Source organism: Tetrahymena thermophila (assembly GCF_000189635.1).
Source record: "Tetrahymena thermophila SB210 genomic scaffold scf_8254434, whole genome shotgun sequence".
Lineage (NCBI taxonomy): Eukaryota > Ciliophora > Oligohymenophorea > Hymenostomatida > Tetrahymenidae > Tetrahymena > Tetrahymena thermophila.
The window spans coordinates 1-21,857 of record NW_002476215.1 but is presented as its reverse complement, the minus strand read 5'-3'; the positions used below and the strand labels follow the sequence as shown (position 1 = coordinate 21,857).

At 21.8% G+C, this 21,857-nt stretch overlaps 6 protein-coding genes across 6 annotated transcripts; 1 reads left to right on the top strand and 5 right to left on the bottom strand. All coding sequences in view use genetic code 6, as the record gives it.

Moving 5' to 3' along the window:
* Positions 1-168: 168 nt before the first annotated feature.
* On the bottom strand, positions 169-6,968 carry TTHERM_001435710 (kinase domain protein, putative; the record flags this gene model as incomplete). Its single annotated transcript, XM_012799704.1, has 16 exons — positions 169-289; positions 547-636; positions 888-977; positions 1,230-1,319; positions 3,321-3,404; positions 3,665-3,754; positions 4,016-4,105; positions 4,360-4,449; positions 4,677-4,811; positions 4,982-5,032; positions 5,287-5,376; positions 5,632-5,721; positions 5,971-6,060; positions 6,254-6,343; positions 6,823-6,872; positions 6,930-6,968. 16 exons carry the CDS (start codon positions 6,966-6,968, stop codon positions 169-171), a joined length of 1,380 nt encoding a protein of 459 aa, XP_012655158.1.
* An 842-nt stretch (positions 6,969-7,810) lies between these two features.
* TTHERM_01435710 (kinase domain protein) lies at positions 7,811-10,168 on the bottom strand (the record flags this gene model as incomplete). Its single annotated transcript, XM_001029561.3, has 1 exon — positions 7,811-10,168. One exon carries the CDS (start codon positions 10,166-10,168, stop codon positions 7,811-7,813), a length of 2,358 nt encoding a protein of 785 aa, XP_001029561.3.
* Positions 10,169-10,475: 307 nt separating this feature from the next.
* On the top strand, positions 10,476-10,634 carry TTHERM_01435700 (hypothetical protein; the record flags this gene model as incomplete). The annotated part of the gene is made up of 1 exon (XM_001029560.1): positions 10,476-10,634. The coding sequence occupies one exon, from the start codon at positions 10,476-10,478 to the stop codon at positions 10,632-10,634; it is 159 nt and encodes a 52-aa protein (XP_001029560.1).
* A 1,080-nt stretch (positions 10,635-11,714) lies between these two features.
* TTHERM_01435690 (transporter particle (TRAPP) protein) lies at positions 11,715-12,827 on the bottom strand. Its single transcript, XM_001029559.3, has 5 exons — positions 12,675-12,827; positions 12,524-12,621; positions 12,366-12,465; positions 12,107-12,298; positions 11,715-12,046 (listed from the first exon to the last, which is right to left on the bottom strand). The coding sequence occupies exons 1-5, from the start codon at positions 12,714-12,716 to the stop codon at positions 11,939-11,941; spliced, it is 540 nt and encodes a 179-aa protein (XP_001029559.2). The 5' UTR covers positions 12,717-12,827; the 3' UTR covers positions 11,715-11,938.
* Positions 12,828-13,285: 458 nt separating this feature from the next.
* On the bottom strand, positions 13,286-14,248 carry TTHERM_01435680 (cell surface immobilization antigen; the record flags this gene model as incomplete). Its single annotated transcript, XM_001029558.1, has 1 exon — positions 13,286-14,248. The coding sequence occupies one exon, from the start codon at positions 14,246-14,248 to the stop codon at positions 13,286-13,288; it is 963 nt and encodes a 320-aa protein (XP_001029558.1).
* A 904-nt stretch (positions 14,249-15,152) lies between these two features.
* Positions 15,153-19,098, bottom strand: TTHERM_01435670 (1,4-alpha-glucan branching enzyme from glycoside hydrolase family GH13 protein, putative; the record flags this gene model as incomplete). The annotated part of the gene is made up of 10 exons (XM_001029557.3): positions 15,153-15,353; positions 15,431-15,499; positions 15,562-15,711; positions 15,764-15,907; positions 16,012-16,119; positions 16,175-16,339; positions 16,400-16,856; positions 17,463-18,114; positions 18,715-19,016; positions 19,082-19,098. The coding sequence occupies 10 exons, from the start codon at positions 19,096-19,098 to the stop codon at positions 15,153-15,155; spliced, it is 2,265 nt and encodes a 754-aa protein (XP_001029557.2).
* Between the last annotated feature and the right edge of the window lie 2,759 nt (positions 19,099-21,857).

The window sequence follows — 21,857 nt, the reverse complement described above, 5'->3', positions numbered from 1 at the left end:
GAAGAAAAAATATGAAATAATAAGATTAATTAATTTATAATAAAAGTAAAAATTGAAAATAAAATGATGAGCTATATTAATAAAGAAAGAAGAAAAAAAACAAGCTCAATAAAAAGAAAAAAAAAAAAGAGCTTTATTCTTTTTAATTAGTTTTTATAATTAAAAATATCACAATCCAAAACAAATAAACTGTTTTTACCTAAGGTAAAGTGTCAAATTTGACAGATTAATGCATTTTGCTAAAGCTGAACCTAAGCCTGATGCACCTTCATCACCAATTTTATTGAAACTTTTTAAATATTTAAGAAAAAATATATCATTAAATAGTTAATTAGAAGGAAAAGATGAAGAAAAAATATGAAATAATAAGATTAATTAATTTATAATAAAAGCAAAAGTTGAAAATAAAATGGTGAGCTATATTAACAAAGAAAAAACAAAAAAAACAAGCTCAATAATAATAAAAAAGAAACAAGAGCTTTATTGTTTTTAATTAGTTTTTTATTATAAAAATATCACAATCCAAAACAAATAAACTGTTTTTACTCAAGGTCAAGTGTCAAATTTGAGAGATTAATGCAATTTGCTAAAGCAGAACCTAAGCCTGATGCACCTTCATCACCAATTTAATTTCCACTTTTTAAATATTGAAGAAAAAATATATCATTAAATAGTTAATTTGAAGGAAAAAATGAAGAAAAAATATGAAATAATAAGATTGATTAATAATAAAAGCAAAAGTTTAAAATAAAATGATGAGATAAATTAACAAAGAATGACCAAAAAAACAAGCACAATAAAAAGAAAAAGAAAAAAGAGCTTTATTGTTTTTAATTAGTTTTTATAATTAAAAATATCACAATCCAAAACAAATAAACTGTTTTTACTAGAGGCCAAGTGTCAAATTTGAGAGATTAATGCAATTTGCTAAAGCAGAACCTAAGCCTGACGCACCCATGGCACCAATTAAATTTGCACTTTTTAAATATTGAAGAAAAAATATATCATTAAATAGTTAATTTGAAGGAAAAAATGAAGAAAAAATATGAAATAATAAGATTGATTAATAATAAAAGCAAAAGTTTAAAATAAAATGATGAGCTAAATTAACAAAGTAAGAACAAAAAAAACAAACACAATAAAAAGAAAAAGAAAAAAGAGCTTTATTGTTTTAAATTAGTTTTTATAATTAAAAATATCACAATCCAAAACAAATAAACTGTTTTTACGTAAGGTAAAGTGTCAAATTTGAGAGATTAATGCAATTTGCTAAAGCAGAACCTAAGCCTGACGCACCCATTGCACCAAGTTATTTAAACCTTTTTAAATATTGAAGAAAAAATATATCATTAAATAGTAAATTAGAAGGAAAAAATGAAGAAAAAACATGAAATAATAAGATTGATTAATTAATAATTAATAAAATTAACAAAGAATGAAAAAATAAGAAATCATAATAAAAAGAAAAAGGAAAACAAATCAAATAAATTAAAAGAACTATAATGCTTTAAATTAACTTTTATAATTAAAAATATTACAATTTAAACAAATAAATAGCTTTATTAAGTGTAAGTTTAAATAGCAAAAAATGAATAAAAAATATCAAATAATAAAAAATGAATAATAAATAATAAAAAATTGAAATGAAAATTAAAGTTAAAATAAAAAAAAATTAATTTTAATAAAAATCAATAAATAAATAATGATGATATTTTCTTTTATAAAAATTATTTATTTAAATAAATTGAAAATTAAATATACAAAAAATATCAATAATAATAATAATAATATTTTTTTAATTAAATATACCCAAGATGAATATGGAGAACCTAATGAGATAAAAGTGAAGAGCTTTTAAACTTTTTTTATTAATTTATAAAAATTTAAAGGATATTAATAAAAAAATTAATAATTACTTCTTCTAAATTTTTATATTCTTTAATCTATTATATCATTTATTTTTTTTTCAAAAATATTGAATAGAAATTTATGAAATTTGATTAATTAATTAATTAATTAATTAATAATAAATGGATAAATAGAACAAATAAATATAATATTTAATTAATTATCAAATATAAATTTATATATTTGGTTCTATGAAGAGATATCACAGAAAAATTAATTTAACATTTACTATTTAATTTTAATATTTGTATTTAAAACATATACTTAAAAATATAAATAGTAGGAATTAGAGATGGCCAGTTATTAATTTAGTCATTTTTGAAAAAAACCTAGTAATTAATGTTCTTAAATATTAGAAAAATAATGTTTATAAGTAGATTTTTCTGTTTGTTTTATCTCTGTAATTTTAGGAATATTTATAATATCTCTAATTATATGAAATAAGCTTATAAAAAGCTAAATTCAACATTAACGAATTTTAAATTCATTAATTTACTCTATATATTATTAAATAAAAAATCAAATTTGTATTGACTGAATGAATAAATGATAGTTTAAAAAACAATTATTTTATGATTTTAAAAAATATAAAATGAAAAAAATTATCATAAGATAAATTATAAATTTGAAAAAAAAACATTATAACCACAAAAGTTTAAATAAAAATAAAATTTGATTTCTCCATGAGGTTTTATTTAAATCATGGCATCTAATTAATCATAATAAATAAAAAGGATAGAAATATGATTAATGGATAATATTTAAGATTAAAATATAACTGGCATATAAAAGTTTGGCATTTATATAATTTAATAAGATGTAATATAACATTAAAAGTTTCAAATTATTTGATCGTTTTTGCAAAAACCAGAGGGTTTGCTTAAGAGGATTTAATTTATTTAAGTAAATTTAATTTTATTATTTTTTATAAATAATTTATTAACTTAAAAAATTTGAATGACATTTATAAATATAAAATCAATAATAAAATCTATCTATTTATCTATTTATATTTTAAGTTAAAAACACTTTTTCAAAATATTATAAATATAGTAATATTCAAACATTTTATATTAATTCATCCTTTTTTCACAAGTAGCTTTAAAAATTAATGACAACTAATCTTTTTGATTTACGACACTCGCTTATTACTTAGAATTTTTATGATATATTCATTGAGCTAAAAATTTTAAAATAAATTTGTGTAAATTTTATTATAAATATCAAAATAGAATAAACTTTTAAATTAAAAACTATTCTTTAAATTAATAAATAAAATAATATTAGTGCAATAAAAAAGATAAAAAATAAAATAAATAAAAGCAGTCAAATAAATTCAAAGAGCTTTATTGTTTTTAATTAGTTTTTATAATTAAAAATATTACAATCCAAAACAAATAAACTGTTTTTACTCAATGTAAAGTTTCAAATTTGAGAGATTAATGCATTTTGCTAAAGCTGAACTTAAGCCTGATGATGCACCAATTTAATTTCCACTTTTTAAATATTGAAGAACAAATATATCATTAAATAGTTAATTAATTAGAAGGTAAAAATGAAGAAAAAATATGAAATAATAAGATTAATTAATTTATAATAAAAGCAAAAGTTGAAAATAAAATGATGAGCTAAATTAAAAAAGAAAGAACAAAAAAAACAAGCACAAGAATAACAAAAATAAAAAAGCACTTTATTGTTTTAAATTAGTTTTTATAATTAAAAATATCACAATCCAAAACAAATAAACTGTTTTTACCCAAGGTTAAGTGTCAAATTTGAGAGATTAATGCATTTTGCTAAAGCTTAACCTAAGCCAGATGCACCCATTGCACCAATTTAATTAAACCTTTTTAAATATTTAAGAAAAAATATATCATTAAATAGTTAATTAATTAGAAGGAAAAAATGAAGAAAAAAAATGAAATAATAAGATTAATTAATTTATAATAAAAGTAAAAATTGAAAATAAAATGATGAGCTAAATTAACAAAGAAAGAACAAAAGAAAATAAGCACAAGAAAAACAAAAATAAAAAAGCGCTTTATTGTTTTAAATTAGTTTTTATAATTAAAAATATCACAATCCAAAACAAATAAACTGTTTTTACCAAAGATCAAGTGTTAAATTTGAGAGATTAATGCAATTTGCTAAACCAGAACCTAAGCCTAATGCACCTGCATCACCAATTTAATTGTAACTTTTTAAATATTGAAGAAAAAATATATCATAAAATAGTTAATTAGAAGGAAAAAATGAAGAAAAAATATGAAATAATAAGATTGATTAATAATAAAAGCAAATGTTGAAAATAAAATGATGAGCTAAATTAACAAAGAAAGAACAAAAAAAAAACAAGCACAATAAAAAGAAAAAGAAAAAAGTGCTTTATTGTTTTTACTTAGTTTTTATAATTAAAAATATCACAATCCAAAACAGATAAACTGTTTTTACCCAAGTTTAAGTGTCAAATTTGAGAGATTAATGCATTTTGCTAAAGCTTAACCTAAGCCAGATGCACCCATTGCACCAATTTAATTAAACCTTTTTAAATATTTAAGAAAAAATATATCATTAAATAGTTAATTAGAAGGAAAAAATGAAGAAAAAATATGAAATAATAAGATTAATTAATTAATAATAAAAGCAAAAGTTTAAAATAAATGATGAGCTTAATTAACAAAGAAAAAAAAAAAAAAAGAGCTTTATTGTTTTTACTTAGTTTTTATAATTAAACATATCACAATCCAAAACAAATAAACTATTTTTACCTAAGATTAAGTGTCAAATTTGAGAGATTAATGCATTTTGCTAAACCAGAATATAAGCCTGATGCTCCTTCATCACCAATTTTTTTTTATTTCTTACCACAAATTTATTTGAAAACACCAAGAAGTTTTTTGAGTCTGATACTTTTTTTATTTTTTTTGCCAAAAAAAAGACTCTAAGAAAAAATTAAACAAACAACTTAAAAAATTCATAAAGAAATATACAAATTAATAAATAATAAATAAATAAAGCAAATAAATAAATTTATAAATTTAATTTTAAGAAAAATTTCTGAGTGTATAAATACATGTATTTATGTGCGAGTGTATTATTATTATTATCACCAATTTTATTAGAACTTTTTAAATATTGAAGAAAAAATATCACTAAAAAGTTAATTAGAAGGAAAAAATGAAGAAAAAATATGAAATAATAAGATTAATTAATTTATAATAAAAGCAAAAGTTTAAAATAAAATGATGAGCTAAATTAACAAAGAAAGAACAAAAGAAAACAAGCACAAGAAAAACAAAAAGAAAAAGAGTTTTATTGTTTTTAATTAGTTTTTATAATTAAAAATATCACAATCCAAAACAAATAAACTGTTTTTACCCAAGGTTAAGTGTCAAATTTGAGAGATTAATGCAATTTGCTAAACCAGAACATAAGCCTGATGCACCTTCATCACCAATTTAATTTGCACTTTTTAAATATTTAAGAAAAAATATCATTAATAAGTTAATTAGAAGGAAAAAATGAAGAAAAAATATGAAATAATAAGATTAATTAATTAATAATAAAAACAAAAGTTGAAAATAAAATGATGAGCTAAATTAACAGAGAAAGAACAAAAAAAAACAAGCACAATAAAAAGAAAAAGAAAAAAGAGCTTTATTGTTTTTAATTAGTTTTTATAATTAAAAATATCACAATCCAAAACAAATAAACTGTTTTTACCAAAGATCAAGTGTCAAATTTGAGAGATTAATGCAATTTGCTAAAGCAGAACCTAAGACTGATGCACCTTCATCACCAATTTAATTTTAACTTTTTAAATATTGAAGAAAAAATAAATAGTTAATTAGAAGGAAAAAATGAAGAAAAAATATGAAATAATAAGATTAATTAATTTATAATAAAAGCAAAAGTTGAAAATAAAATGATGAGCTAAATTAACAAAGAAAGAACAAAAGAAAACAAGCACAATAAAAAGAAAAAGAAAAAAGAGCTTAATTGTTTTTAATTAGTTTTTATAATTAAAAATATCACAATCCAAAACAGATAAACTGTTTTTACCCAAGTTTAAGTGTCAAATTTGAGAGATTAATGCAATTTGCTAAACCAGAACCTAAGTCTGATGCGCCAATTGCACCAATTTAATTAGACCTTTTTAAATATTTAAGAAAAAATATATCATTAAATAGTTAATTAGAAGGAAAAAATGAAGAAAAAATACGAAATAATAAGATTAATTAATAATAAAAGAAAAATTTGAAAATAAAATGATGAGCTAATTTAACAAAGAAAGAACAAAAGAAATTAAAAATATCACAATCCAAAACAAATAAACTGTTTTTACGGAAATTAAAGTGTCAAATTTGAGAGATTAATGCAATTTGCTAAAGCAGAACCTAAGCCTGATGCACCTTCATCACCAATTTAATATTATCTTTTTAAATATTTAAGAAAAAATATATCATTAAATATTTAATTAGAAGGAAAAAAGAAGAAAATATATGAAATAATAAGATTGATTAATTAATAATTAATAAAATTAACAAAGAATGAAAAAATAAAAAAGAATAAGAAAAATAAATCAAATAAATTAAAAGAAATTTCATGTTTTAAATTAACTTTTATAATTAAAAATATTACAATGTAAAACAAATAAATAGCTTTTATTAAGTTTAAGTTTTTATAGCAAAAATAAAGAAAAAATTTCAAATAATAAAAAATGAATAATAAATAATTAAAAATTGAATGAAAATTAAGTTAAAATAAAAAAAAATTAGTTTCAATAAAAATCAATAAATAAATAATGATGATAATTTCTTTTATAAAAATTATTTATTTAAATAAATTGAAAATTAAATATACAAAAAATATCAATAATAATAATAAAAATAATATTTTTTTAATTAAATATACCTCATATTAATATGGAGAACCTAATGAGATAAAAGTGAAGAGCTTTTAAACTTTTTTTATTAATTTATATAAATTTAAAGGATATTAATAAAAAAATTAATAATTACTTCTTCTAATTCTTAGTAAAATTTAATCTATTATATCATTTATTTTTTTTTTTCAAAAATATTGAATAGAAATTTATGAAATTTGATTAATTAATTAATAATAAATGGATAAAAAGAACAAATAAATATAAAAATTAATTAATTATTTTTTTGGTTTTATGAACAGATATCACAGAAAAATTAATTTAACATTCACTATTTAAATTTAATATTTGTATTTAAAACATATACTTAAAAATAGTATGTAGGAATTAGAGATGGCCAGTTATTTATTTTGTTATTTTTGAAAAAAACCTAGTAGTGAATGTTCTTAAATATCATAAAAATAATGTTTATAAGTAGATTTTTCTGTTTTAGCTCTGTAATTTTAGGAATATTTATAAAATCTCTAATTATAGCAAGATGACATACAAAAACTTCATGGTTTGCCTGCCACTTATTTTGAAATATATTTTTTATTTATTTATTTATAAAAAATCTGATTTATATATATATTTTATAATAGAATTATAATTAATTAATAATTTAATTTATTATAATTTCAAAAATAAATTATTTTATTTTTTTAGACTAAGTATCGATTATTTTATACCTTGCGCTTTGACCATCAAATCTCTATTATATATTATTTTATTATTTTATTGATAATTTGTTAAAAATAATTATGGAAAATATTATAAGCATATAAAATTATAAATTAGTACGTACTTACAAATATTTTATTGAAATAAATATGCATAAATTAATATAATTTAAATTATAAATAAGTTGTTTATTTTTTGTTTATTTGTTTATTTGTTTATTTGATTGTTTGTTGGTTGGTTAGTTAGTTAGTTTATAAGTTGATTGATTTGTTTTTTGTTATTTTTAGATGAATTTAGTCATCTTTTTTTTAAATTTTTTGAAAGAAATTCATATTCTGATTAAAGCTCTTTCTTTGCAAGAAGGTCTAATTAAATTGCAATTTTGAGGGCTCTTTGTGTATATACAAGGGATTCTTTGTAGTTGAGTTTTTTCTTAAAATATTCTCCTTGTTTTTAAATTCTTTAACAGGATTTGAAGTTGTTTTCTCCAAATAAGCTGGTGTAAATGTCTATCATTTGAGAATTAAAAAAAATACAAATATCAAATTTATTTATTTCCTCGAATTCTTTTATGATTTTTAAAATTATTTCAGCTTTATGTGGGTTTATTCTTGGATATGCAAAGCACTTTATGAGTAATTCACTCATTTCAACTCTTTACTGCTCGTTTAAGAATTATAACATGTTTATAGGCTCAATATTTGCAGTTTAGACCATTATGCTTGCTGACATTTGCAATCCTTCTGTGTTTAGTTTAATTGATTAGTCCATGTCATTCGTGAGGTAATAGATTTTGCTTAAATTAAATAAAGAATCAGCAATAAACTAATTTGGTTTGTTATTGTATAGTTATTTTCTCATTTCGAGAGACTAAATGTGGTACTAGAGTGCTTGTTCATAGTCTTTTCCTTGGCAATATGCTTCGCCTAGATCACTTAAGGTATAAGCTATCTCAAAATGGTTCTTATCTTAATAAATAACCTTCCTTAAATTCAATGCTGCTAATAAATACTATATTGAACTTTATGACTCATAAGAATAAATTAATGAAGTAGCTAAAGAATTTAAGCTATCTACGACGTATTTTTGATAAGAAGGTGCTAAGATGCTTTGCTATTAAATTAAATTTTAGAAAATCTGCTATCTTAATTTATAGTTTTATTCTAGTATATTCCTTGTTGTAAGTGAGTAAACCCATCCTTCCATGAAGCATTTTCTGTAAACTAAGTAGTACTCAAATAAAAGAAGATCTTCTCTTTTGAAGTCAGCAATATTTTTAGCTAGAATGATGGCCTTTTTTGCTATTTCTGACTAGTCACTTTTGATGTATTATAAATAGTAATTGAATTAAAGATAGGCTTTTTTAGGGGAAACGTTTAATTTAGCTCTGCTCTTGCTTCTGATTGCTGATCTGCTAATTTCTCCGAAATCAAAGCTCTGATATTTAGATAAATTAAGTTGACTGTCCATTAGTTAATCTTCATTTTAAATAAACTTTCCAATTCTATCAATTTCATCTTAATTATCGCCGATATTTAGTTTTTAAAAGTAAATCAGTATTTCTGCTTGAAGCTTTAGTGCTGAATATCTGTGTTGAGGTTCAGTTTGCAGCATTGTATGAATAACAAAAGAAACTAAAGGATTTAATTCATTCATGTCAATTATGTTATTAAAATTCCCTGTTCTTATTTCATCAGCTGTTCGGTAGTTGATATTAACTCCTATCACAGATAAGATAACCAATCCCATAGAAAAAATATCTATTTCTTCTTTGAAGTCTTCTTGTCCGTCTTTTTGAGAGTTGATTGATAAGTTCTAAGATTAAATTTTAAATTCGTCACCAGAGACATTCGAAATAAATGAAACTTGCTAAACTTTTTCATAATTATGCAATTATTATGGTGCCTTAAACGTGCTGTATTTATCTCCATCAATAAAATCCATCTTTTTTTCTTTTTTTGAACTCTTTATTCTCTAGCAAGGAAAGCCAATCAGCTTAAAATTGTTCTCTGCATCAATTAAAATCTTTCTGGGCTCTATGCTTAAGTGAACCAAATTACTGGAATGAATATCTATGAGCATGCCAATCAGCTTCATGGTAATATTTACTGCCTCTTACAAACTATATTTTATATTCTATTTAATCAAGCTCTCTAAATTGTCCTCACAAAGCTCCATAATCATGTAAGATATGTCATATTTTTTGATGTTAGAGTATTCAATAATCCTGACTAAAGAATAAGTATCTTGCACCTAAAGAAATGCCTCTAATTTTTCATATTATTCCTTGTACTGCTTTTCTGTTTGATCTATAAACTTGATAGCAAAAAATAAACCAGTGTCGATATCTTCAATTTTATAAACATTATTTTCAGAATCAATAGGATCTATTACTCTATGATTCAAAGTTATTAAATGCAATATACACTACTTTATCTTTTCTTGCAATCTATCTGAATCGCAAGTCACTTTTTTCAAACCAGATTCGTACATCTAAGTTTAAATATCATCAAGTACAGGTTCTTTCCTCGATATAAAGCTAACATTTGGTTTTATAATTGAGCCCTTTACTGATTGTGCCACACTCTTTTTAGTATCTACTTTTTTACTTATTTATTCATCACTATCTGTGCATTTATTTAGCGAGTTACCCATAATGTTTAAACTTAAACTATATTAATATCTATTATAAATATTTTTCCCTATCACTTGCTCACAAATATTACTTTTATTTTTAAATTGCTAAATTAAATTCTATAGTAAAAATCTATATATTTATTTATTTATTCTTTGTTTGTATCTAATCTTCTTTCTTATTATATGACTACAGTATTTTAAGAATATACTGATTTTTTTCTATATCTTTATTATTAATTAAACAAAGTAATTTCTTTTTATGAATTATTTATTAAGGTGTATTTGATATCATCTCTTAATCAATTTTTTGTCCTAAATTAATGAAATGCTAAAGAAATCAAAAATCAACAATCTCTAATCTATTACACTATGTTTATTACTAAAAATTGAATCATTTCTTAGATGTTCGCTTTTTTTTAGAAGCACTTTTCTTGATTTTACTTAAGAATATTACAAAATTTGCTTACATCATTTAGTTATATGATAATTTTATAAATTTATCAAAGAGTCATATTTAAAAATAAGAAAATCAATCTCTAAAAAATGTTGAATCAAGCATTTTCTTTCTAAATAATTTTAAGCTAAATTTATTTTTTTTAATTAAAAATGAAATAAATCTCCAATAACAAGAGCAACTCTTAGATTACTAAACATCTTTTAACAAAAGGTTTTTTTAAAAACAAATTCTAAATTCAATTAATTTAGCAAAATTAAAATAAAATTACTAAATTATTTTATATAAAAAATAAATTTAAGTAAATATTTTTATTTTAAAATGATTAAAATTAATTTATTTTAAAATTATCTAAAATAAAATATTCATTCATGAAAATAATAATAAAAAAGATATAAATAAGAATTTAATTGATAATTTATCTAAATTTTATAAAAGATCATATTTTGATTTCTAAGAAATAAGTATTTACAAACAATAATATAATTCAATATTATTTATTGCTCATGTCAAATTTCAAAATTTTAATTTCATAGATTTGTTAGTAAATAATTTCATAGTCTTAAGATAAAACTTAAATTTATGATGTGATTTTGATATTTTTATCAAAATAACTTCTTAAAACGCTCATAATAAGTTTGTTATTAAAAGTTTTATAAAAAATCATTTAAAAAAATTGAAAAATTAGGATAAATGCTTCAACTTCAAAACAATTTCTTCAATAATTTAATTTAAAATTTGAAAATAAAATTAGAAAATTGAGAAACAGATGTATAAAAATCATAAATTTTGAAATGTATTGATGAATATAGTTTAACTAATGTATAAAATCAACTCCTTAAAAAGAAAAAATTAAAAATTATTTTTTTATACTCATAATTATCAGAATTAACTCTATAAAAAAGATAAGAGAATAAAACTATCAGTAGAACCATCATACCATAATTAATTAATTATCAGGTTTTTAATACACATAGTAATTGTTATAAAATTATTAGGTGAAGCTAAAAAACAATTTTATTGAACATGAAGAAAAATAAATTAATGAATATTTTCCAAATAAAATTAATATTTTTATCAAAAAAAATCAAATAATTTATTTATTTATTTACTTAAATTTCTATTAAAATATGAATTGTTGAGATTTGAAAACTTAATACATTGATATATACTTACTTACTTTTAGATTATTGTTGTTTGCAATTTAATAAATTTAAAATATTTTATTTTATTAAATACTTATCATGAGGATAAGCTTGTATAAAATAGTTTTCTACTATTTAATACAATTTTTTAGGATATATTTTATGGTTTTTAAATGAGAAATAAATCAATCAATCTTCGTCTTTTAATTTTTCCCTTTTACATTCAACGCGAATAATAGTTTTTTCATCACCTAAAAGTTAATCTGATTTCATATAAACTTTTCCTATAAGCAATAGCTTTTTTAAATAAAATAATTAAAAAGATCTGTATGCATTTTATTTTAAAATTATGATTACACTATTTATAGCACCTCTGATTGCTCCGCATATTATGTTATTATATGATAAACCTGCTAAATGTTCTGGAATTTCAACAAAATCTGTCAATGGATTTTCATTTAACTCAATATTAAAAGAAATATCCTTATGACTGTCAGCTTTTAATTCTTGCAGTTCACCTTTTACACCTAAAAACATTTCAAATCCTTCCTATTCGCGATAATTAAATATTTTGCTATTTCCTTTTTGAATTGATAATTGCTAAATAATAAATAACCTTTGCTATGGTATTAGCCATTTCTTTATAATCCTAACATAATTTTCCTTCTGATTTGGCTACAAATTCATCAATCAATCTTGAACCTATATCAAAACCTCTAAGTATTTATTAATTGTTAACTTATTTAGCTATTTTTATTTTTTAATATAATATACAATTTTTCAAGTTAATCATTGGCTTCTTTAATATTATCTGTGTCTTTAACGATTTAGCTTACAATGGCTCCGTAAGTTAAAGTAAGCAAGTCTCTATTCTAAAAATAAACAAACTTTAGCAATTTTTATTTCATTTAACTAATTAACATACAATTTTTGTGACTTTTTTAACTACTGGCTTTACTCCTTTCATTATCCTTCGCTCTTAAATAATATTTTTTGTTTAATAATTATTAATTGATTAATTAATCAATAAATAAATTGTTTATTTTATGAACAGAATTTTACAAACAATCAAGATAGATATATAAAAATAAATTAATCAAATATTTATATTAAAAATTGCATTTGAATTTTTTAACTATTTATTTTTATTAAAATCTAATTAGATTTTTTTTCTTTACTATAAACTTAAAGCTTTGTTAGAATACATAGATATCTACATATAAGCATGTTCAAAATGCAGCATGCTTAGATGAATAAAAAAACATATTTTTTAAAAGAATAATTTAAATAAATAAATACTTTAAACATTTATAAATTAAATATGAAGCAATATTTTAGTATTTTTTATTGAGAAAAGTCTTAAAATAATTTTAAATAACACAATATTTTTAGGGAATAAATAGGTAATTAAAATGTTGGATTTGCATTTTTTTTAGAATCTTAAAATTTATGCAATTTATTATTGAATAAAAATACTTTTGGATATATAAATACGAAATAGTGATTAATTAATTGATTAGTAAAATGGATGGTTTTTCAAAAGATAAAAATTAAAAAAGAAATAAAGGAAAAGACTAGGATTCGAGAGTTACTTGGGAAGGATTAGCAAATACTTCCACTTTTTGATGAATAAGGAGTAGATGGATTACATGCTTAGCAATCAATGTCAGTCCATCCACTTGTTTTTGAGCAATTAACTGAAACACAAGTACCTAATGAGTTTGCATATTGAAAAGCACCTGTTCCTGTTCCGAAACACACTTAGCATAATTCGTTTGTCATCCCGCTTGTAGCAAAACAATTATAACATCCTGAACCATCTTTTTTTGCTTTAGATCCTGGAGAATAACATTATTTGCAGTCACTATCAGTCCAACCTGGATTTTTAGGATCTCTGCCTCGACATTTTACAGATTTACATGCAGTTTAGGCAATATTTGCATAAGGCTTTAATGGAAAACAGATAGCACAATCAGAATCTTTGACATTTGAACTAGCGGAACATGATTGAGATGAATTTACACAACTTGTAGTATCTCCAGAAGCAAAAGGAGCACTTGGGTTGCATATTGCACAAACAGAATCTGTCAATCCAGATGTAGAACTACAATTTACACAACCAGTCAAAGAAGCATTTGCATAAGGTGTTGCAGAATTGCATAATTAGCAATTTTAATTTGTCCATCCTTATGTAGAAGTACAGCTTTGAGTACTAGCAACGCAAGCAAAACCAGCAGAGTTAGCATAAATAGCATTTTGAAACGGTGTACAAGAACCGCAAAATATATCTGTTAGACCAGTTAATGGAAATGGAGCTGCTGAACAATCATTTATTGAGCACTAAGTGTTCACACCTTGCACCCAAAGAAAACCAGGAAATGTTCCACAATTCTGATTGCTGCAATTACAAGGTTAAGAGCACGCTACACTATTCCCTTGTTATGCAGAGCTATAAATAATCAGATTAACAAAAATTGAAATACCAATTACAAAATTCATTTCTGATTAGTTTAATTTTAATTAATTTCTTCAAATCATTAACAAATTTTAAATAGATTTACATACTATTTTTGAAGATCAATTATGTTTTTTCAAAATATGAATTGATTTCTTTTTAAGTTACTGCTTTTTGGAAATACACTCATCCAAACTATATATGAAGTATTTCTTTCAAAGAAACTCTGGAAAGCTAATACATAAATCATTCATTATAGAAATTTTAACAATTAAAATTAAAAATAAATTATAAAAAATATATGATTTAATTATTTATATAAATATATAGTTAATAAATTAATTCTATCATATGTATTTATTTATCAGGGGTATTTAATAATAAAAATTAACTAGAATAAATTAATATAGCCGTTCTTAATTTTGAGATAAATTGCGTGATTTAAAAAAATTTTTTAAAAAAACCTTCAGCATTTCAAAAAAAATGTAGTAAAATATTTAATAAACTTTAAATATTTTCTTTAACAATAAACAAAACAATTAGTCATAAATGGCTGTTAGTTTTTTTAATATGCAACTAAAGGTTTGTTTAAAAGCTTATTAATATATGAAAATAATACTTTCTGATCACAATTTTTAGTAAATAATTATAAATTAATAGAAATATGAATTAATTTAAAAAATGAATACATAACTTTTTATGAAATGATAAACTTGTTACAGGTTGTAATAGAAATTAGGAAGTGAATTTGATGAGCAAAGGATGGATATAAACAAAATTAAAAGTACTAAATAGATAAATTTAGTTTTATCATAAATATAAATACAGAGAATACTTAAGATTATTAATTTATTGTTGGTTATTTAAAATTATATTTATAAAAATTAATTATTTCAGTAGAATATTTTTTAAAATACAAAGTTATTTAAACTGTTTTAAAGGAAGCAATCAGTGATGCTTTTTGGCTTCATTAAGTAACTTTTTTTAGTTCCAGTAATTATGTGCTTAGCTTACAGATGTTAAAACCATAGCACATCTTGATGGTATATACACGTTTAAGCAATAGGGTCTACCATTAAAGTTTTCTTAAATATAAGGGAAAGGCTTTTCATGTCCAGCTCTAACTCTATCATGACCACCGTAATGAGGCTATTATAATAATAGAAATATATATTATTAAAAGCTATTGATTGAAATATATTTTTTTAAATGTGAAAATTAATTACCTCATCAGTATCCATAATAATTAAATGATCTTCAGCAATGTTGGTACCGATTTTATAATTTTCGAAGCTCTAATGAATTTTTAAAAAGATTTGAATAAATAACTTGTTATTAATAAAGCTGTTAATTTTACTTGTGTAGGATGGAAGTTAAATACGAAAAGAAGATTATCTCTCTCAAAAACAATAACTTTATCTCCTTGATTTTTGGTGCTGACATAGTTGTATCTTGAGTTTAACCACTTGAAATGACTTTCAAGATGAATCATGTCTCTATCGAAATTCTTTTAATAAATAAATTTCATTCAACAAATAAAGTATTTTTTTAATATTTACATTAAAGAATCTGAATCTGAGAAGTTAGTCATCTACTAAGTCCCATCTTCTACGACAATGATGATAGCTCCAGCCATTATCTTATCTGGGGAAATCAATCCATTCTGGGTGACCAAATTCGTTACCCATAAAGTTAAGATAACCCTTTTTATTACAAAAATCAATTTTAGTATGAAAAAAAATAACAATTTATCTAAGAAAATAGAAATATTTTCAATAAATATTTGTTAAAAGTTAAATTAAAATACTTCTCCTCCAAGGGCAATTGTTATTAATCTGATCATCTTATGGAGAGCAATACCTCTATTTACTGTGAGAGTTTCATGAGAAAGAGTGCTCATATTTTCATAAATTTACTTTTATTTTAATTTAAAGAATAAAATATATTTATTATTAATCAAATTTATTTACAGCATCAAAAAGCCACATGGAAAGAGTTTTATCTCCGACTAAGGCTTAATCGTGACTTTCAGCATAAACAATACATTTTTCGTCACTTCTTCTGTTTGTTAAAGTCCATACAAGATCTTCCATATCCCAGTCATCGTCTCTCTTTTCTTTAAGTAGCTTGATCCACTTTTAATTAAAAAAAACAAATTAAATTTTAAAAAGAAATTTCAATTAATTATTTTTTACTTTATCAGGAACAGCCATTTGTAATCTATAATCGAAACCAACACCACCTTCTTTAACTTTTCTGCAAAGTGTGGGATAGCCAGAAACATCTTCAGCAATAGTAATAGCATCAGGATAAATTTCATGAACAAGTTCATTAGCCAACATTAAGTAGACTAAGGTTTCTATTTCAGCATCATGATTAAAATATTCATGATAACCGCCACTGAAACCTACTCCCATACCATGGTGTTTGTATAACATAGAAGTAATACCATCAAAACGGAAACCATCAAACATGTATTCAGTCATGAACCATTCCAAATTACTTAAAAGTAATCTTAACACTTCCCATTTGCCATAATTGTAAATCTTTGAGTCCCACAAATCATGGTTTCCTTTAGCTCCTTCGTGGAAGTATTGATAATCAGTTCCGTCCCAATTATTGAAACCATCATTGACATTCTTACTTGCATGACTATATTAAAATAATATTATTTAAATCTAACCTACTATTATTTCTCTTGTTATATTATATATAATAGCAAATTTTTTAATACTAAATAACCAGTTAAATAATTAATTTTATTAAACTTTATAAAATTAATTATTTATTCTATGAAATTATAATTTTGCTTTCGATTTCTATTTACATTAAATTAGCTAACTTAAGACGTCAATATTACTATTTTTTATAAAACTCTGACTTCACAAAATTTAAATTAATTCATCGCAAATTTTTAAATGAATTTTATGTTCTTTAAAATAATTTCTAAAGCCTTGTTTATTGTTCTTATTCAAATAATTCACTTAGAAAAGAAAACAAACATTTTCTTGTTAATTCTTGTTTTTTTATTTTTTCTTTTCATATTCTTTTTGATTCTATTTATTTGAAGTAATTTATTTGTTAAGTTAAACTAATTCTGTTTTAAATTCTAATTTTAGATTAATTTTTTTCTTCTATCACTAGCTATTTTTTTGATTATTTTAAAATTTTTTAAGCCTAAATGGATTTTTTGCAGGGAGACATAAAATGTAAATTTTTGCTATTATAGTAATGATTAAAATGAGTTGTAAATGTTACGAGTGAACAATGTCCATAAGAACATGAATACCCATGCTATGAGCAGTGTCAACTAAATTTTTTAAATCTTCAGGAGTTCCAAAACGTGAAGAAACGGAGAAGAGATTTGTGACGTGATATCCAAAGGATCCATAGTAGGCATGTTCAGCTACTGCCATAATTTGGATAGTGTTGTAACCAAGATCTTTAATACGAGGTAAAACATCCCTAGTGAATTCAGCAAAAGTATGGACACGAGGTTCAATTCCAGCCATACCGATATGTGTCTCATAGATTCTCAATGCATGGTGTTTGTGAGGACGAGGATGCTAAAATTAATAGTTTTTCTCAGGCCACCAAAATTGTCCATCAAAAAGCTTGCTATTTTCGTCTTGGATTACACGTTTGCTCCACACTGGAATACGATCTACCCATTCATTATTAGCAGTTAATACATGTGCTTTTATACGAGATCCATGAGGGATTATTGGCTTTCCTTATGAATTGAAAGGAATTTATATCTCCCAATTACCAAAGGCATCTTTTTATAATGGGTATTGCTTTCTATTCCAGCTATTGAAATCTCCTGTCAAGTAAATTTCCTTTGCACTTGGAGCCCATTCTCTGTAAACGAGATTATCTCCTTCTTAATTGAATCCATATCTCTTATAACCTATTGAAAAGTAAATAAATTAAATTATTTTTCATTCTTTGTTTAGATTATTTTCAATTTTCTTTGGCAGTATTTTAAAAGCTTTTTGTTGATTGCATTTTTATAAAAAAATTAATTGCTAATAGAATAATTTTTCCATTTATATTTTGCTTTCTGTTGTCGATGTAACTTAATATTTTTGCTCTATTTTACTTAAATATTTGCTTGAATTTAATAGTAAGATTAATCAGCTAATTAAAATAAAGTTACTAGATCTATTATAAAGTCATTATTTATTAGTTGATTTTACACTAAAACTGACAAAGACATTACTAAAATCAAAAAAATCAAATTGAAATCGCTATGCTTTCATGCTAGCAAAATAAAAAATAATTTAAATCTTCTTAAAAACTGAAAGTTGCTCTTTTTACTTTTTAAAGCAAAAATTCATTTTAAATAATTTATCGCAAAATTATTTAATATTTTTCATTTTTTAATTGATGATCTAAATGGTAAAATGCATCTCAAAATATGTAAGTAAAATTTAAAAATAACTTGCTTGAATGATGCCAAACTAAAATAAAAATAGCTATTTATCTAGAAAAAATGATAATAAAATACCTTTAGCAAAGTCCTCGAGGGAGTTTTCAGCACGGAGGATGTGAGTGAGCTATTATCTAAAGGCGTCATTTCTTACTCTGAAATGCTCTTTAAAATCATTCAAGTAGGGGTCATCCTTGAAAACCTAAAATTCGTCTATATTTTCAGGGTAAGAGTCCAAGGAAAAGCCTTGCTAATGAGGAGCGAATGTAGATTTCTTTTTGGAATAAGAACGAGATCCTTCCTTTCTAGCAATTGTGTCAGCACCGTCAATATACATTTCGTTTTTTTCTTCTAACTAATTGTTAGTTTCTTTTTGATCACTTTTGAGTTATTATTTATTTATTTATTTTTTTATAATAAATTTTGGATGTAAATTAAATATTACTTTTTTGATAGCTTCATATCTTCTTCTTTTTCTTAAACACTATTTGATTGCTTGCTTGCTTCTATTTTTAATGTTAATGCAATTGTGATAATTTGTTTGTTTGTTTGTTTGTTTTGCTTATGGATTTTGTTGTTTTCAGTCACGAAGGAACGATTTGAATGCAAGTAAAGCAATTTTTATTTTTATAATTCTAATTATATATTAATTATTATTAATTTATAGAGTTAAGTATTATTTTTAGTATTTTGGCAGTAGCTAGCTTTTAAACACTACTTGTCTGACTGAAAATAGTATTTAATTAATTAATAATTTATGCTATTGATAGTACTTTAAATGAGCGCTGGATTAGCCTTTTTAATTACAATAAATTACGAATCGATATTTTTGAATAAAGTAACAAATAAATTAATCAATCAATCAATCGCTATTTAATTTTAATATGAAAAGTTAAGATATTTATTTGTGTTAGATAGATAGAACCTTTTGAAAGACTGACATATTATAAATTAAAATCATTCAAAATTAAAGATACTTTTATCTTTAACACACCCACTATCAATAGCTCTACAATAATAAATAATTAATTGATCCACCTTCTACGCATTATATTCCTTTAACAGCTATAAATAACAACAATTACTAATACAACAAAAAATCAGAGCTCATTCACTTCCAACATACCTAAAAATAACTAAAACATTTTACATTTTATAAATGTTTATTTTGTGTTTAGCTATCCTAAAATTTCCTACAGAATTTAAAACTTTGTTAATATTAAACCATTTTTTTATATTTCTTAACTTTTATGACGAAATTTTAACAAATAAGTTCCTTATAAATTTCTCAATAAATCTCTTTTAAACTCCATTTAAAGAACACTTTTATCTAAAGGCAAATTAATAGTAGATCTAATAAGATGAAGTAAACATAGTTTTATCCTATTAAAGGAAATGAGCCATTTTTATAAAATTTTATATTTGTAAATATCTCATTAGATTTGGATCTCTGTTTGTTTAATTAAATAAGTGAATTATATTATAAAATTATTAATGAAAGGTGATCACTTCAAAGAGATATTTCATTAATAATTGATCATTTATAGTAATTGATATCATCATTAATTCAATCAAATTTTGTTGTCTATATTTTATTAATTTTATTTCAAATAATACGTCTTATCAAAAATCTGATGAAATTATCGATGTATTTCTCTATGAATATTGTCAAATAATTAAATTAATACTAAATCAATCAATTTTGTGAACAATTATCATTATAGTTCCCAACAACTAAAATATGTAATTTCTTCTGTAATTCCAAAGCATCCTTCTTCTATTTTAAAATCAAAAAAGCTTTTAGAACAAAAAGCAGTAAGTGGATCAATCATTTAAAAGTATTATTAGTTCAAAATTATTTTCAAATAATCCTACTTGCTTTAAAATTATAACAGAATCACATCTAATTAATCTAAAAAATATTGAAGAATATCCAATAAATTGAAAATTATTCCGCTTGTTACTTCTTTCATCATTTTATATCTTTTATATGTTTGATAATTTTTTATCGCAACTAAATTTTATAGTAAAAAAAATTCAAAACCAAATTATGAAATTACATAATCAAGAAAAGATCTAACTAAAACTTTATTATTAAAAAAGCATTAAAAATGGTTTATTAACTCATTAAGAAATAAAGTTAAAATAATTCTAGTATTATTTATTCAGGTTAATTATGAAACACAAATCTGTAAAATTATGCTTTTTCATTAGGAAATTTGATTGTTCTTAGTAGATTTTAAATTATTTTCACAGTAAATATTAAAACAATTTAAGTTAAATATGCAAAATTGATAAAACAATAAGCTTTTATTTTTTAATGAAATTAATTTATTAATTAAAAATTGAATTAAATTTTTTTATAATGAAGAAAGCTAAAATGGTGTTGACTTTATATAAATATTGTTAAAAATAAACCTTTAATATAATAAAGTTTAATCAAGTAAAAGTTTTTTTGTATCATTAAATGATCAAAATAGGAAACTATGAAAAAATATTATTTTACGAATTAAGATTTTATAAAAATTGCATCATAAAAATTTTTATTATTTACAAATTATTTTAATTTTAAAAAATAGCTAAATTCATATTTAAAACTCATAAAAGTAGCTCATATTTAATTATATAAACTATAAAATCTTTTCTTTAATATTGAAAAATTCAAAAACAAAATATTTGGATAAACTTTATGAAACCACAAAAATTAACATTAAAATTAAAATTTGATTTCTCCCTGAGGTTTTATTTAAATCATAGTATCTAATTAATTAATCATGATAAATAAATAAAGGATAGAAATATTATTCATGGATAATATTTAAGATTAAAATATAACAAGTATATAAAAGCTTGGTATTTATATAATTTAATAATATATAATATAAAACTAAAAATTCCAAATTATTTGATCGTTTTTGGAGAATTCGGAGGGTTTGATTATGAGGATTTAATTTATTTAAGTAAATTTAATTTTTAAATTTTTTTATTTTTAATAAATAATTTATTTACTTACAAAAATATGAATGATATTTATAAATATAAAATCAATAATAACATCTATAAATCTATTTATATTTTAGGATAAAAACACTTTTTCAAAATATTAAATAATAAAATATATTATATTATTCAAACATTTTATATTTATTCATCCTTTTTTCACCATTTAGGTTAAAAATTAAAGACAACTAATCTTTATGATTTAAGACACTTGCCTATTA